Genomic DNA, 15,813 nt, shown 5'->3' with positions numbered 1-15,813 from the left:
GATATTAAACAGTACTTATATATTAAACAGTACTTAGATATTAAACAGTACTTGGATATTAAACAGTACTTGGATATTAAACAGTACTTAGATATTAAACAGTACTTTGATATTAAACTCTCTCTCTTAGATATTAAACTCTCTCTTATATATTAAACTCTCTCTCTTAGATATTAAACTCTCTCTTAGATATTAAACACTCTCTTATTCATATAATTTTGAGAGCTGGTTTCAACAGTAAACTCTCTGTTACCACTTAACTGGCACCAAAAGGGACCAAAAGACCGTCGACCAAAAGACCGTCGACCAGAAGACCGGCGACCAAACGTCCGAGCACCGGTTTTGGTGTTCCTTAGATCATTGTTTACCAGAGGTCGGAGGTCAGGATGAGAAAGGATGTAGCCATTGTTGGTGATCAGGTAGGCATAACCGTGGATGCCCAGCTAAAGGGACACAATTAGAAAAAGATCAAATCAATTCATTGCAAATAGTGAAAAAAAGGAAAAAAAGTTTCACCTTGTATCTCTGTGCCAATCTCATCAGCTCCTTCAGGGCTACGTCAGTTCCGACAACCCCCAGCAAAATTCCATGAGACAGCTAAGAAAACAAAATGGTCACGGTCGTGTGTATCATTTGATGAAACGTAAGAATGATGGTCCTTCTTACCGTCTCCTTTTTCTTGCTAAATACGGGCATTGCAACTGACGTCATCAAAAGCAAACTCTGCGCTTGGCTGTTAAACAACTGGGAACATTTAAATTAGGAAATTTACATCACAAACACCAAATACTCAAAAACTCAAGGAATGTCTAATCTATTTGTCCTAAGATCTATGGCGGCCAGTGTTATTTTTTTGCTACTAATTACTAAAACATGTTCAGGGAAGACTTAAATCTATGGGCAGTTGCTCATAACTGAAAGCAAAAGCTATGTTAAGCTAGAAGGCTATTTTATGGCTAAACTTATTACCTCTTTAGTTGTAGGTAACTGGTTGAAAAGGAGGAAAAATGAGGAAAATCTCATTAGAACCCTTAAAATTGGCTTAAAATCCTTGAATTTGACAATTTCTCATGTATAAGGCACCCATCGATTCCGATTTTTTACCCCCATATTCATGGTTTTAATAAAAAGTACAAATGGGCTATTTTGTAGGTAAAATCTTAAGAAAAATCATTGTATGTGGTATTTCTGAGATACTCTATGAGTCAAAAGCACATTATTAGGTTCAATATCATAAGGAAGTTAGTAATTCATCCAGTAATGGTTGTTTTCTTACTGCAAAACAGAAAATAACCAAAAAATAGTAAATGTTAAATTGCCAACATCTACTGGTGAAAAAGAGTATAGCAAGTCTTGTGCATATAAGCTGTACCCTTGATTCAGTCATCTTTTTTTGTTACAAATACAGCTTATATGCAAGGAAATACAGTATTTCACATTCTGGTTGTTAAGCCCAGTCTAATTTCTTTATTGAGTGAGTTAAATCTGACACTTCAGATGGTAAACAAACTAGGATCCCTTCCAAAATGGCCAACACCTACCACACTATCCATGTAGGCCTCTGTCCAGATGATATCGTGATCGTGGTTGATGACCATGGGCCGACTGAGAACGTGCAGGTACTCCATCACATTTTCTTGGACGTCGGCCAGCGTAGAAATGTGCGTGTAATAACCTGCGAACACAAGCAAAATTCACCCAGATTCACATTTTGCTTTCGGTACCATGCAAGACCAGCTCAATGTACTAATCAGAAATCAGAACAATGTAATCCCCAAAAGGCTGAGCTGTTCTTAGCTTATTATGAAAGATAATGACGTCAATGGGATGATACCTGCGGAGGAGGTGGTTGCTTAGAGGTATTTTTTTCAAGCACTGCCGCAAGTGAGGGATAAACCTAAATTCAATTGTTGTTGTGGCTGTTGTCTTAACTGTGTTAAGCAAGAGGAACTACGTTTTGCTGACCACCATGTGTTTATTTGACATCCATTTTAGCGTTCTTACAGGCCACTTCTGATAAATTTTGGACCCTTTCCTATTGATTTCGAGGGTCTTTCTGGGTGACCGGACGTTTTGTCGCCGGATGTTTGGTCGCCGGACGTTTGGTCGCCGGTCTTTTGGTCACCGGTCTTTTGGTCCCATTTGGTCGGCGGGCAAATGTACTTAGATATTAAACAGTACTTAGATATTATTCAGTACTAAGATATTAAAAAGTAATTAGATATTAAAAAGTAATTAGATATTAAAAAGTAATTGGATATTAAAAAGTAATTAGATATTAAAAAGTAATTGGATATTAAAAAATAATTAGATATTAAAAAGTAATTAGATATTAAAAAGTAATTGGATATTAAAAGGTAATTAGATATTAAAAAGTAATTAGATCTTAAACAGTACTTAGATATTAAACTCTCTCGCTTCTGAATATAATTTTGAGAGCTGGTTTCAACAGTAAACTCTCTGTCACCATTTGACTGGCAACCCAAAGACCAGCAACCAAAAGACCGGCGACCAAAAGACCGGCGACCAAAAGACCGGCGACCAAAAGACCCGTGACCAAAAGACCGGAGACCAAAAACCGGCGACCAAAAGACCGGTGACCAAACGTCCGAGCACCGTTTTTATGGGATGTTTTTGTTCGTTTGTCAGTTCTTCGTGATCTTCCAGTTGGTTTCCTGTTGATTTGGGGGCATTTTAAGGTTTTTGAACTCTTTGGCCTTCATTGAAGGCGCCATAATGACGGCAGAGGGCCAATGAATAAACGGGAAATGGAGCAAAGTGCACTTGATCACGCAACTCACAAACTTCTGGTTTGGCGGCGCCCTTGTTGAAAGTAATTAAAGCCATTTAATTCTGTACGTACAGGCTGTACCAGCCTCAAAGTGCCCAATAGGGGGCCAATTCCGGAGAGTGTCGTCTTGAGCGCAGTAGCCAGAATGTAGTGAATGAGTTGAATTGAAGGAATTTGACTTACCTTTATTATTGCAGGCGATCCATTTGACATTTTCTGCAAATGTCATCTCCCGTCCGATGAGATATGTAAAAACCCGCACCTGGAGTAAGAACGGGTGACGTGGAGACAAGAACATTTGGGCGATTGGGGCTGGCGTCATTCATACCCGCCGCTCGGGCCAGTTGAACTCTTGGAAGACATCTTGGAAGTCCTCCATGGCGCCGTCTGTTATCAGCATGATGGCCTGGTTGCACAGGCTGCCCTGGCCCACAGCTGCGGCCTGAACACACACATTTTCCTCCCCAATACGATTTCAACACTTTGGCCAAAGTGTCGTGCGCCCACCTCGTTGAGGATCTTGAACGATTCTTTCATGGCGTTCTTCACTTTGCCTTCTCCTTTCACGTGCAGTTGGTCAATCAGGAGTTTGAAGTGCTGCGAGGGAAATGGGGGGGGGGGGGGGGGCGGGGGGAGAGCATGTGAACCGATGACTAGAGTCATGAAGCGCCAATGGACCTGTGTGTGTCGTGACCGGATGTTTGGTTGCCGGTCTTTTGGTCGCTGGTCAAATGGTGACAGAGAGTTTATTGTTGGAACCAGCTCTCAAAATTAGATTCATGAGAGAGAGAGAGAAAGAGTATGATAACTAAGAGAGAACGTTTAATATCTAAGTACTGTTTAATATCTAAGTCCTGTTTAATATCTAAGTCCTGTTTAATATCTAAGTAGTTTAATATCTAAATACTGTTGAAAACAGTAGACATATAGATATTAAACTCTCTCATGATATAATTTTGAGAGCTGGTTTCAACAGTACTTAGATATTAAACAGTACTTAGATATTAAACTCTCTCTCATGAATATCATTTTGAGAGCTGGTTTCAACAGTACTTAGATATTAAACAGTACTTAGATATTGAACTCTCTCATGAATATTATTTTGAGAGCTGGTTTCAACAGTACTTAGATATTAAACAGTACTTAGATATTAAACAGTACTTAGATATTGAACTCTCTCATGAATATTATTTTGAGAGCTGGTTTCAACAGTACTTAGATATTAAACAGTACTTAGATATTAAACTCTCTCATGAATATCATTTTGAGAGCTGGTTTCAACAGTACTTAGATATTAAACAGTACTTAGATATTGAACTCTCTCATGAATATTATTTTGAGAGCTGGTTTCAACAGTACTTAGATATTAAACAGTACTTAGATATTAAACAGTACTTAGATATTGAACTCTCTCATGAATATTATTTTGAGAGCTGGTTTCAACAGTACTTAGATATTAAACAGTACTTAGATATTAAACTCTCTCATGAATATCATTTTGAGAGCTGGTTTCAACAGTACTTAGATATTAAACAGTACTTAGATATTGAACTCTCTCATGAATATTATTTTGAGAGCTGGTTTCAACAGTACTTAGATATTAAACAGTACTTAGATATTAAACAGTACTTAGATATTGAACTCTCTCATGAATATTATTTTGAGAGCTGGTTTCAACAGTACTTAGATATTAAACTCTCTCTCATGAATATCATTTTGAGAGCTGGTTTCAACAGTACTTAGATATTAAAAAGTACTTAGATATTAAACAGTACTTAAATATTGAACAGTACTTAGATGTTAAACAGTACTTAGATATTAAACAGTACTTAGATATTAAATAGTACTTAGATATTAAACAGTGCTTAGATATTAAACAGTACTTAAATATTAAACAGTACTTAGATATTAAATTCTCTTTCTTACATATTAAACTTTCTCTGATGAATATAATTTTGAGAGCTGGTTTCAACAGTAAACTCTGTCACCATAAGACCGGCAACCAAAAGACCGTCGACCAAAAGACCGGCGACCAAAAGACCGGCGACCAAAAGACCGGCGACCAAAAGACCGGCGACCAAACGACCGAGCACCGTGTGTGTTTGTGTGTCAGAGGGGAAAGGCCGCGGTGGGGATTAGCACACTGGCACACTGACTAATTACAACGTGGCAACGAGTCCACTACAACAGATAACAACAGATAATCTGGATTAAACGTACTAGAAAACCCAAAATACAGCAGATTTACAAATAATGGCTATCCAGGCGCTTCTTGTTGAGCCACATCAAACTCAAATTAATTCCCCGTTTCATCACGAGGGAGTCGACGTGGAAGTATGCCAACATCTGTAGGGGGCCGTGCAACCAATCACGGGCCACCGGGTGACGCGCTGAAAATCGTCAGCAGCCCCTCGACCTCACCTGATCTCTTGCGTTGTGGTTTGTGGCGTTAGAAAGTAGGGCATGCATCCAAACACACACACACACACACACGCGTGGTCAGGCTTTGCAAAATAATAACAATAAAAGCGGAACAAAATCGCGATGAGCTGCAGCCACACACACACACAAAAAAAAACAATGCAGGATCAGGGCCAAGCAGGAAGTTGATCCAAGAGACAGGAAGTCTTCCCAACAAACAGATTACCATTCTAGTTCTGTGTATCCACTTACCTCTCTGTTATCCAGATCAGCTTGCACCAAAATTCCCTTGAAGCACGGTTCCAGGTATCGAACATAGTCGCTGTACTGGAGAAGCAAAGAAAAAGGCTTGACCTCGCTCAATCGATCCATTGAAGAAACCGTGACCGGACGTTTGGTCGCTGGTCTTTTGGTTGCCGGCCTTTTGTCTCCTTTTTGGTCGCCGGTCAAATGTACTTCGATATTAAACAGTACTTAGATACTAAACAGTGCTTAGATATTGAACAGTACTTAGATATTAAACAGTACTTAGATATTAAATAGTACTTAGATATTAAACAGTACTTAGATATTAAACAGTACTTAAATATTAAACAGTAAGTTAATTATTAATTAGTATTTAGATATTAAACAGTACTTAAATATTAAACAGTACTTAGATATTAAACAGTACTTAGATATTAATTAGTATTTAGATATTAAACAGTACTTAGATATTAAACAGTACTTAGATATTAGACAGTACTTAGATATTAAACTCTCTCTCTTACATATTAAACTGTTTGTTAGATATTAAACTCTCTCTTAGATATTAAACTCTCTCTTAGATATTAAACTCTCTCTGTTAGATATTAAACTTTCTCTTTTAGATATTGAACTCTCTCTCTTAGATATTAAACTCTCTCCCATGAATATAATTTTGAGAGCTGGCTTCAACAGTAAACACTCTGTCACCATTTGACCGGCGACCAAACGACCGGCGACCAAAAGACCAGCGACCAAACGTCCGAGCACCGAAGAAACGTGTTTGACGGCGGTGGTGCTTTACAGCGACGATATTGACAAAGTCGTTCTCCCCCAGCGTGTCCAGTATGGTGTTGATGGTGTGTTTGGCGATGGTGAGTCGGAGCCCCTTCATGCTGCCGCTCACGTCTACCACGATGACCACGTCCTTCGGGGACGTTGCCGCCTGGATGTACCTGAGAAGACACAGGGTCGTTAATATGATATTGCAGGAAAATCCAACGGCTAATGAAGTCCATCCCCTGCTTAACGACAAGCCGGCAGACATAAATGAGATTTCTCCCTGGTGAGCAGATGCCGCAGGCATGTCTCCAGACGCCTAATCTGTTTGTTTGACTTCCGACTTCCTGGCGGTTTTGTCCGAGGGAGCCGGCCGCTTTCCTGGATTTGACTTGAATTTCTCTAATGGATCAACGGGGCAGTGTTTGGCCTCAAATGTCTGAGAATGGAGCTACATTTTGTGCTTTGTCTCATACCTGTCAACTTGTACGTTTTATATGTATTTTATACGTTTTTTTACCATTTCAAATCATGTACGCTGTACACCGACTTTTGTACGGGGATTTTTTTTTTTTTAATCGCCAATATTTATGAAAACCGATCTCAACAAGACCGTTTTGGCTAAAATCCAGATAGTCTCGTAGGCTGTTAGCCAACGACGCTACTGTCATCGATTCGTTACTATTCTCACGGTATACCAGAAAAAATTATCCTCAATCTTATGTATTTTTTTAGCGGTGCGTACGGCAATATCAATAAAGGATGACCTGTGTAGATATACATAGAGTGAATATCGTGGAAGCAACCATGGAGGAGCCACCTAGTAAGAAACGAGTTACTGCGAGTAAACATGCGTCATACGATGTTTGTACGTTTTTTGGGAGGTTTGTATGGGGAATCATAATCATTTATAAGGGCAGTTATCGGCAGAAGTTGACAGATATATTGTCTGGGCGCCAAGTTGGGCCGAGCTTAAAGTAGCCAGTGATATTGACATGGCTTCCGAGCCTATCCACCTCAGTTACAGCAAACAAGTTCCATTGAAGAAGTAAGACAAAAATCAAGTATACAGTCATACCTCTACTTATGAATGCCTTTAGGTACGAAATGTTCAGCTTACGATTTTTTTTAATGCAAATGAATGACTCGAGATATGAAAAAGATCCATGTTACGAAATCCCTCAAAAAGTAAATGCATTTCCTTATCCGTTATTTTATTTAGAAAATATTCTCGCGGATGCATTGATTCACTAGCCTTTACTGGGCTCTCATTGGCTGTCTCACAACCACTATCCATGTTTCAAGATTCTCTCTTACATATCTGTCCACCTTGGCTAAATGCTCCTTTTTATGATGATGACAAAGCCTATGTCCGATTATTATTATTATTATTATTATTATTATTATTATTAAGCGATTAAAAACCGTACAAATGCAACGAGGCACATATTTAGACACACACAAACCCAGTGCACACATAAAAGTCCAAAATGTACTACAAACTGGATGGCTTTTGGCCCTGGTAGAACGGGATCTCGCCACCATATGGCGGACAAACACGGGATTTACGTCTCCCCCATGGCAAATCCACTGGGTTTTTGGCCATTTTATTCATTTTAAGACATTAATAAATCATCTTCTTAGAATTTTCTTTCATTTTGGTGTATTTCTCACATCTTTCATACAAAATTGGAACACTTGGACCAATATTAAAGGGTTGGGTTGGCAGTTGTGTGATGACCATGGTACGAATGAGAGAATTTAGATATAAAGTACTGCTCTACATATGAAAAAAGTTATGGAATTTGGTGAATAGAGGTACGACTGTACAGTGTCACCATCGCTCTAGTAATTTGAGTCAATAAATGAGCCTCACCAGTTCCTGTTTCTACAATCGAAAGTGACGACCCCATTCTCGTCTGGGATCCACTGGATGCCTGAGGACACACGTTGCATTCATTGACGAGGAAGCACATTTGCCCACACCAAATCATGATTAGTTATACAAAATGTACGTGCCGTGCTTTCCCCTGGCCATTTTGACACTCTTGCTTACCTGGATAGAGCCTGAAAAACCCAGAAGAGCTGCCAAAGTACTGCCAGGTAAGGGTGGGATCCTTCTGGAAGTTGTCGACGAACACGTCATTGAGCGCCTCCGACATGTACGCCCCATTCAGGATTTCCGTATCTGTGACATTTGACAGGCGGTTTTTTTTTTGGTCACATTTGTGTGCTCCAGCGTAGAAGAATATACCTCTGTTGTAGACGTTAGTGGGCACTTGGATGTTGCTCTGCTGCGTGTTGACCGCCAGCTTGCTAAAGTGTTCGTTCTTTTCTAACGGGAAGTCTCCTCCTAAAGGCAGCGGGTTGCCATCTTCGTCCACCATGTTGATCAGCATGGAGTTGTAGTATTCAAACTGGCAAAAGGACAGCACTTTTGTAGCACCTGGCGCCATGTTGAAGCGATGTTATGGTGCTCGGACGTTTGGTCGCCGGTCTTTTGGTTTACTGTTTAACCAGCTCTCAAAATTATATTTATGAGAGAGAGTTTGATATCTAAGAGAGAAGTTTAATATCTAAGAGAGAAGTTTAATATCTAAGAGAGAAGTTTAATTTCTAGGAGAGAAGTTTAATATCTAAGTACTGTTTAATATATAAGTACTGTTTAATATTTAAGTACTGTTAAATATCTAAGTATTGTATAATATCTGAGTACTGTTTAATATCTAAGTACTGTTTAATATCTAAGAACTATTTAATATCTAAGTACTGTTTAATATCTAAGTACTGTTTAATATCTAAGTACTGTTCAATATCTAAGTACTGTTGAAACCAGCTCTCAAAATTATATTCACAAGAGTTTAATATCTAAATATTTACTGCTTTCAACAGTACTTGGATATTAAACAGTACTTAGATATTAAACTCTCTCTCTTAGATATTAAACTCTCTCTCTCATGAATATAATTTAGAGAGCTGGTTTCAACAGTAAACTCTCTGTCACCATTTGACCAGTGACCAAAACAACGGCGACCAAAAGACCGGTGACCAAATGTCCGGTCACGGATGTTATTGGCTTTATGCCATACCTCCACTGTGTCATTGTACTCGTGGTAAAGATCGGCGTCCTCAGCTGCTTCCGCTAACCTCTGCCATTCAAATGACAACGAGGACCAAATGACGAGAAAGTGAAGAAAACGAAGGTATCCAGCCAATCATACCTTGACCGATTTCATCTTCCTCCCGAGCATTTTCTCCATCTCCTCCGCAAACTTCTTCACCAGCTCATTTCCATCCACCTCCTCAATCTTCAACACGCCCTCCACGTCTTTATATTTCTGGAATCATGCATTTAATAAGAGATATGTGAGCGCTAATGACAACGAGAGATCGAGAAGATGCGCCCGAGTAGCAGATGGTGAATGCTAGGCCTGCTATAGGGCTTCCAGAAGCCCCATGCACCGCACCAGCCTAATTACAAACGAGCGTTGAACCCAAATGTAGGCAAAGAAATGATTTTCTTGGTCTCTCATTCTAGGATTGGACATTTTAGGTTCACATTTTAGGTTATTTTTGGAGTATTGTTGGAGTTATTCTGTAATACGTACTATGTATTGTATATGTGTGCATTTAATCATTTTTGTATGAGAGCTGCTTCTATTTGTATGGGGCGAGCTCGGGATCGTAACATGTCACCGGGTTTACCTGTTTACTGGAAGATAGGTCTGACCTTTACCCCAGAATGCAGACCTAGAAGGACACTTAAGAAATTGCTGATGCTGCGTGATCGCTATCCAACAACCTTCGTGATTACTCTCATATTGTCGTAAATCGTGACGATCTCTTCGGCTTGATTATGGAATTGTTTTGTCGAATATAGTTGTTTGTTTAATTTGCAATGGAGTTGTTTTTGAGTTCCGACCTTAATTGTTATTATTGAATACCTGATATGCGATGATTGTTACGGCTGGTGTTTTTTCTTATGCATTTGGATTAATCAATAGTTTTGATTTGTGGCCTTAAATGGGCAGGAGAATATCATCAGAGATGCCAATTTAACTAAATGTTCTTAATTAAATCAGATGTCCCCCTGTATTGTTTTTATTTTTATATTAAAGTAAAATTATTGATGAACCTAACACTTACTTTTTGTAGCAGTTCAGCTCCCGAGTATTTGGTGGAGAGGGACGCAATTTCTTTGCCAAATGACTCAGCCCACTTCTGCACACTGGAAGCAAACAAAAAAATGGTGTTATATGTGATCACTGTGTAAACCAATTGTGTCAAATGTATGGTGCTCGGACATTTGGTCGCCGGTCTTTTGGTCACGGGTCAAATATTGACATAGAGTTTACTGTTGAAACCAGCTCTCAAAATTATATTCCTTAAGAGAGAGTTTAATATCTAAGAGAGAGAGTTTAATATCTAAGTACATTTGACCGGCGACCAAAAGACCGGTGACCGAAAGACTGGCAACCAAACGTCCGGTCACGGTCCATGGCGGCTATTGAGTTAAAACAGGACCTTCAAACACCCAGAAACCAAAAATAAGTAGCCTGAAAATTCCCAAAAAGCGACCCATAAACAGAAAGCAGCCCGGAAATTCCAGAAGAAAAACCAATAGAAAAATGATCCACCATTTACAGGACTGATAAGTACTCTCACATGCCCGGGAAGTAACGCAAAATGAATAGATGTCCATTTCATTTATCGTATTTTCTCTCATATAAGCCATTCCACGTATAAGACGCACCCTTAAAATTGCTTCAAAAATTATTGAATCTTACAATTTATTGTGCAAAAGCCTGCCCCGATTCACAATTTTCAACTCCATATTCACGGTTTTAATAGGGAGTACAAATGTGTTACTTTGAAGGGAAAATCTTAGCAAAAATATGCGCTCATGGTATTTCTGTGATACTGAATGAATCCAAAGCACATTATTAGGGTCAATATCATAAGGACGTTAGTAATTCATCCAGTAATGGTTGTTTTCTTACTGCAAAACAGAAAATAACCAACAAATATTAATTTCCCGACGTCTACTGATAAAAAAAGAGGAAACCAATGCTGTAAATCTTGTGCGCATAAAAACTAAACCCTTAATTAACTAAATCATACTTTTTTGGAGTTAGAAATACAGTTTACAGTGTTCCCTCGCTACTTCGCGGTTCAGCTACTGCGGACTCAGAGCTTAGCGGATTTTTTGGGGGGGAATATTAAAAAAAATATATACAAATATTACATTGAAACAACATTTTTTACAGTATTTTTTTGTTATAACATGAATTTCACTCTCTCTACCCGTATTCTACATGGTGTACTGTATGCAGGGGGGTAAAAGATATATATATATATATATATATATATATATATATATATATATATATATATATATATATATATATATATATATATATATATATATATATATATATATATATATATATATATATATATATATATATATATATATATATATATATATATATATATATATATATATATATATATATATATATATATATATATATATATATATATATATATATATATATATATATATATATATATATATATATATTTAAAAAAAATTAAAAAATAGATTTTTTTTAAAATTAAATTCAAATTAAGTATTTTTGTATTTTTGAAGGGGAATCCCTACTTCGCGGAAATTCACTTATTGCGGGTGGTCCCGGTCCCCATTAACCGCGATAACTGAGGGAACACTGTATATGACAGAAAATACACCAATCTCATTTTTCACTGTCACATACACTAGACGGATTGGATATCTAGCGTCATCAATGGTAGCCATTAAGTTCATTAAGTTTAGCCAAAAATAAAATGGTCCGGCCCACAAGTTGGCATCAATCTGACCCGCGAACCAAACTGAGTTTGACACCCCTGGTGTAAACCATGACGGGAAAGTTTGTGGCCTCTTGTGTCTGCGGTCACGCTGCACCAAGAGATTAAAAGAGATTACCGCTGTAGGTGACAGTCAACCAGGTTTCTGATTTACTGGCTGCTCAGTGATGTCTCTTTTTTTTGCATGTAGTAATTCTGACGAACAAATCCTCCGCGTGAGGACCAGACAGGATGCGACAGATGGTTTAGCCTATAGGGAGTCGGCCCGCTCGCTGCTCAGGTTTGTCACCGTTGGCGTCATTTTGTGATGAGGTGTTTGTTCCAAAATAAGAATCGTTCATGCATATGGTCTTGTGGAGTCATCCAAAATTTGACAATGAGTTGAGTGGTAGTCGCTCACCTCGAAAAGTGATCCAAACAAAAGCAGTAATTGAGCCCGTGCCGATTGCACCGCAAGGCTATCGTATTTACTCACATATAAGTCGCCCCCTTGTATAAGCCACACTCTTAAAATTGTGTTTAAATTGTTGATTTTTGCAATTTCTCACATATAAGCCGCTCTCTGATTCACAATTTTCACCTCCATATTCGGGTACTCGGACGTTTGGTCGCCGCACGTTTGGTCGCCAGACGTTTAGTCGCCCGTCGTTTGGTCGCCGGACGTTTGACAACATAACAGAGAGTTTACTGTTGAAATCAGATCTCAAAATTATATTCATTAAAGAGAGTTTAATATCTAAATATCTACTGTTGAAACCAGCTCTCAAAATTATATTCCCCAGGGCGACCAAACGAACTGATTTACAATTTTCACCTCCATATTCGGGTATTCGGACGTTTGGTCGCCGGACGTTTGGCTCGCCGAGCGTTTGGTTGCCCGGACGTTTGTTCACCCGGATGTCTGGTTGCCTGGACGTTTGGTCGCCGGGCGTTTGGTCGCCGGGCGTTTGGTCGCCGGACGTTTGACAACATGAAAGAGAGTTTACTGTTGAAATCAGTTCTCAAAATTATATTCATGAGAGAGAGTTTAATATCTAAATATCTACTGTTGAAACCAGCTCTCAAAATTGTATTCCCCTGGGCGACCAAACATCCGGCGACCAAACGTCCGTGAACACCATATTCGTGGTTTTAATAGGGAGTACAAATGTGTTACTTTGAAGAGAAAATCTCATTAAATTTCTTAAAATTGCCTTAAAATCCTTAAATTTCACAATTTTTCACGTATAAGCCGCCCATCGATTCAGATTTTTTACCCCCATATTTATGGTTTTAATAGGAAGTACAAATGTGTAACTTTAATGGGAAAATCTTAAGAAAAATCATGCCACGTGGTATTTGTCAGATCCTGTACGAATCAAAAGCATATTATTAGGGTCAATATCATAATCAATAATCATAATCAGGAAGTTAGTAATTTATCCAGTTATGGTTGTTTTCTTACTACAAAACTGAATCTACTCTGTATATAAGCCATACCCTTGACTCAGTCATGATTTTGTACAAATACGGCTTATATGCAAGATATAATACTGTACTCACATCTCTGGTGAGATCTTCATCTGACTGTGGACCGTCACCCACATAGAGCCACACAAGACTATCCAGGGCAGCATGGTCAAGCGGGCTCCCCGTGGCTGTCCAGCATCGCATGGGTTAGCATCCATCTCTGCACATTTCCAGTCAGAATACAAGTGTTAATTATACTGAAATTTCCTGAAAAAACAACTCCCAGAGAAGGTTAATAACCAGTATTCATCATTTAGAACTTGCATTTGATGAAGATACACAAAACATCCGAACTTGCCTTCTTTAAAAAGTCCACATTGAAAAAGTCCAAATCCAAAACATCACTTATCACAAAGTTTCGCAAATTTCTTCTTTTTTGAAAGTTTCTGAGAATACGAAACAATCCAGGCCGTCTTGCGGAGGACCGCGAAACGTCCAAAAACGTCTCATGATAACTTCACAAAGAAAGGTCCATGTGAAAGAAATCGCAATCGCAGACTAGAGTTGTCTAATGCTACATCACCGCATCCATCACTGCATCTTCTCATCACTTCATAATTCTGCTCTGTACTCCTTTCTTTTCAGTTTAATCCATCCAGAATACTTATTTTTTTCCAACTCCTCATCATGAGTGGAAAATAAAACAGCCGGTGATGGAGTGATGGACGTTTGGAGGGATGAAGGGAGGGTTGTTTGGACTTCCTCTCTCTCTCCCTCTCCCTCTCTCCCTCTCCCTCTCTCCCTCCCTCCCGCTCTCTCTTGCATCCCACAACCAGTTTATAACATAATCCAAGCAGGATTAAACCCCTCCTCCATCCATCCATGCCTTTTTCCCTCTCTATGTCTCAGCCTAATGTTATCATTTTTTTACTTCTTTAAATGACTTTCTTCCCCTTCATCACGTTTTAGCCTGATTTCTCTGCTATTCTGATATTTTTAATGAGGGAAATGATGCCACTTAACAGTGAATAGCTGCTCTGGATCAATCTACACTAAAGTAGTGTGGCATCATGTATTTTCTTTTGCTTCCACTCATATAAACAGGGACGCCTAGTGTCTTCATCTAGTACTGCAGCATGAAAATGCACCCTCATCTAAACACAAGCCCAGATTTGGTTCTCAACTACTCTACTGATTTTAATAGGATTATTTCAAGGATAAATACTTTAACTATATTCAATACACATACTTTTCGTTTTACTGATTAACCCGATGAGCCATCTGACTCAATAAGTACCGTATTTTCACGACTATAAGGCTCACCGCATTATAAGGCGCACCCTCAATGAATGACATTTTTCCATATATAAGGCGCACTGGATTATAAGGCGCACTGTCCATTTTGGAGAAAATTTAAGACTTTTAAGTGCGCCTTATAGTTATGAAAATACGGTAATTGCTATTGACTTCCAGGTATGAAGCACTCACTTCACAGTCACCTCTAGAGCCAGCCATTGTTGATGTTTTGGATTTTTTTGTATAAAATCTTGCAGTGGGGGAGGAGCTATATGATGGAAGATTTTGTAAACTAAGATGGCATCTGCATATTTAACAGTATTGTTTCAGTTCAGGCGTTTGTGTTTTTTTAATATCCGACAGTGGTGGTTTTTCGTTTTTGGTTTTCTGCTTTTTCCATAAGGCGCACTGGATTATAAGGCGCACTGTCTATTTTGGAGAAAATGTAAGACTTTTAAGTGCGCCTTATAGTCGCGAAGATACGGTACACAAATAACCTAAGCATGTCAATTAAACTGACCTGCTTCATTTTTTTCAGTGCATTCTAAACGACCAAAGCAGCATTTGCATTTCAAATCCACACTGGATGGATGCATTAGAGAGGTGAGAGTGAGGGCACATGCGCCCAACATCTGCTCACACCATCCATAAGGACTCTAAACTTGCGGTAACACGGCACACCGTCCCTTCTGTGTAATAAATTTGGGGTGTGGTTAGTATCCATCACGGCAGAATGACAAATTACCTGAAAATTATCACTTATTTGGGTATTTTGCTGGGAAAACGCACCTCATGGAGAAGCACTACCAATTTCGTCATACTGATAGGTTCATTAATAATTACCCTTCCGATATAATTATCAATCACAATGATGATGACAAAGCCTATGTCCGATTATTATTATTATTATTATTATTATTATTATTATTATTATTATTATTATTATTATTATTATTATTATTATT

The 15,813-nt window shown here is 38.6% G+C and overlaps 1 protein-coding gene across 2 annotated transcripts in view; it reads right to left on the bottom strand.

The window, feature by feature from the left end:
* Positions 1-14,309, bottom strand: part of cacna2d4a (calcium channel, voltage-dependent, alpha 2/delta subunit 4a) — a 65,170-nt gene extending 50,861 nt beyond the window's left edge. The window contains exons 1-18 of one of the 2 annotated variants that reach the window (XM_077709522.1): positions 13,911-14,309; positions 13,646-13,772; positions 10,382-10,463; positions 9,457-9,573; positions 9,325-9,384; positions 8,490-8,652; positions 8,292-8,423; positions 8,112-8,172; positions 6,261-6,411; positions 5,465-5,539; positions 3,299-3,388; positions 3,120-3,233; positions 2,975-3,053; positions 1,542-1,675; positions 970-987; positions 667-744; positions 517-597; positions 369-443 (exon numbers count right to left, since the gene is read on the bottom strand). In XM_077709522.1, coding sequence (XP_077565648.1) covers positions 369-443; positions 517-597; positions 667-744; positions 970-987; positions 1,542-1,675; positions 2,975-3,053; positions 3,120-3,233; positions 3,299-3,388; positions 5,465-5,539; positions 6,261-6,411; positions 8,112-8,172; positions 8,292-8,423; positions 8,490-8,652; positions 9,325-9,384; positions 9,457-9,573; positions 10,382-10,463; positions 13,646-13,770 — 1,635 coding nt within the window. In that variant the 5' untranslated portion in view covers positions 13,771-13,772; positions 13,911-14,309. The remainder of the gene's footprint in view (positions 1-368; positions 444-516; positions 598-666; positions 745-969; positions 988-1,541; positions 1,676-2,974; positions 3,054-3,119; positions 3,234-3,298; positions 3,389-5,464; positions 5,540-6,260; positions 6,412-8,111; positions 8,173-8,291; positions 8,424-8,489; positions 8,653-9,324; positions 9,385-9,456; positions 9,574-10,381; positions 10,464-13,645; positions 13,773-13,910) is intronic. The other variant, XM_077709523.1, reaches the window with a different exon arrangement.
* Positions 14,310-15,813: the final 1,504 nt, after the last annotated feature.

This window comes from Stigmatopora nigra, chromosome 23, assembly GCF_051989575.1.
Source record: "Stigmatopora nigra isolate UIUO_SnigA chromosome 23, RoL_Snig_1.1, whole genome shotgun sequence".
Classification (NCBI taxonomy): domain Eukaryota; kingdom Metazoa; phylum Chordata; class Actinopteri; order Syngnathiformes; family Syngnathidae; genus Stigmatopora; species Stigmatopora nigra.
Note: the sequence above shows the minus strand (reverse complement) of the source record. Positions and strands in the feature narration are given on the sequence as shown.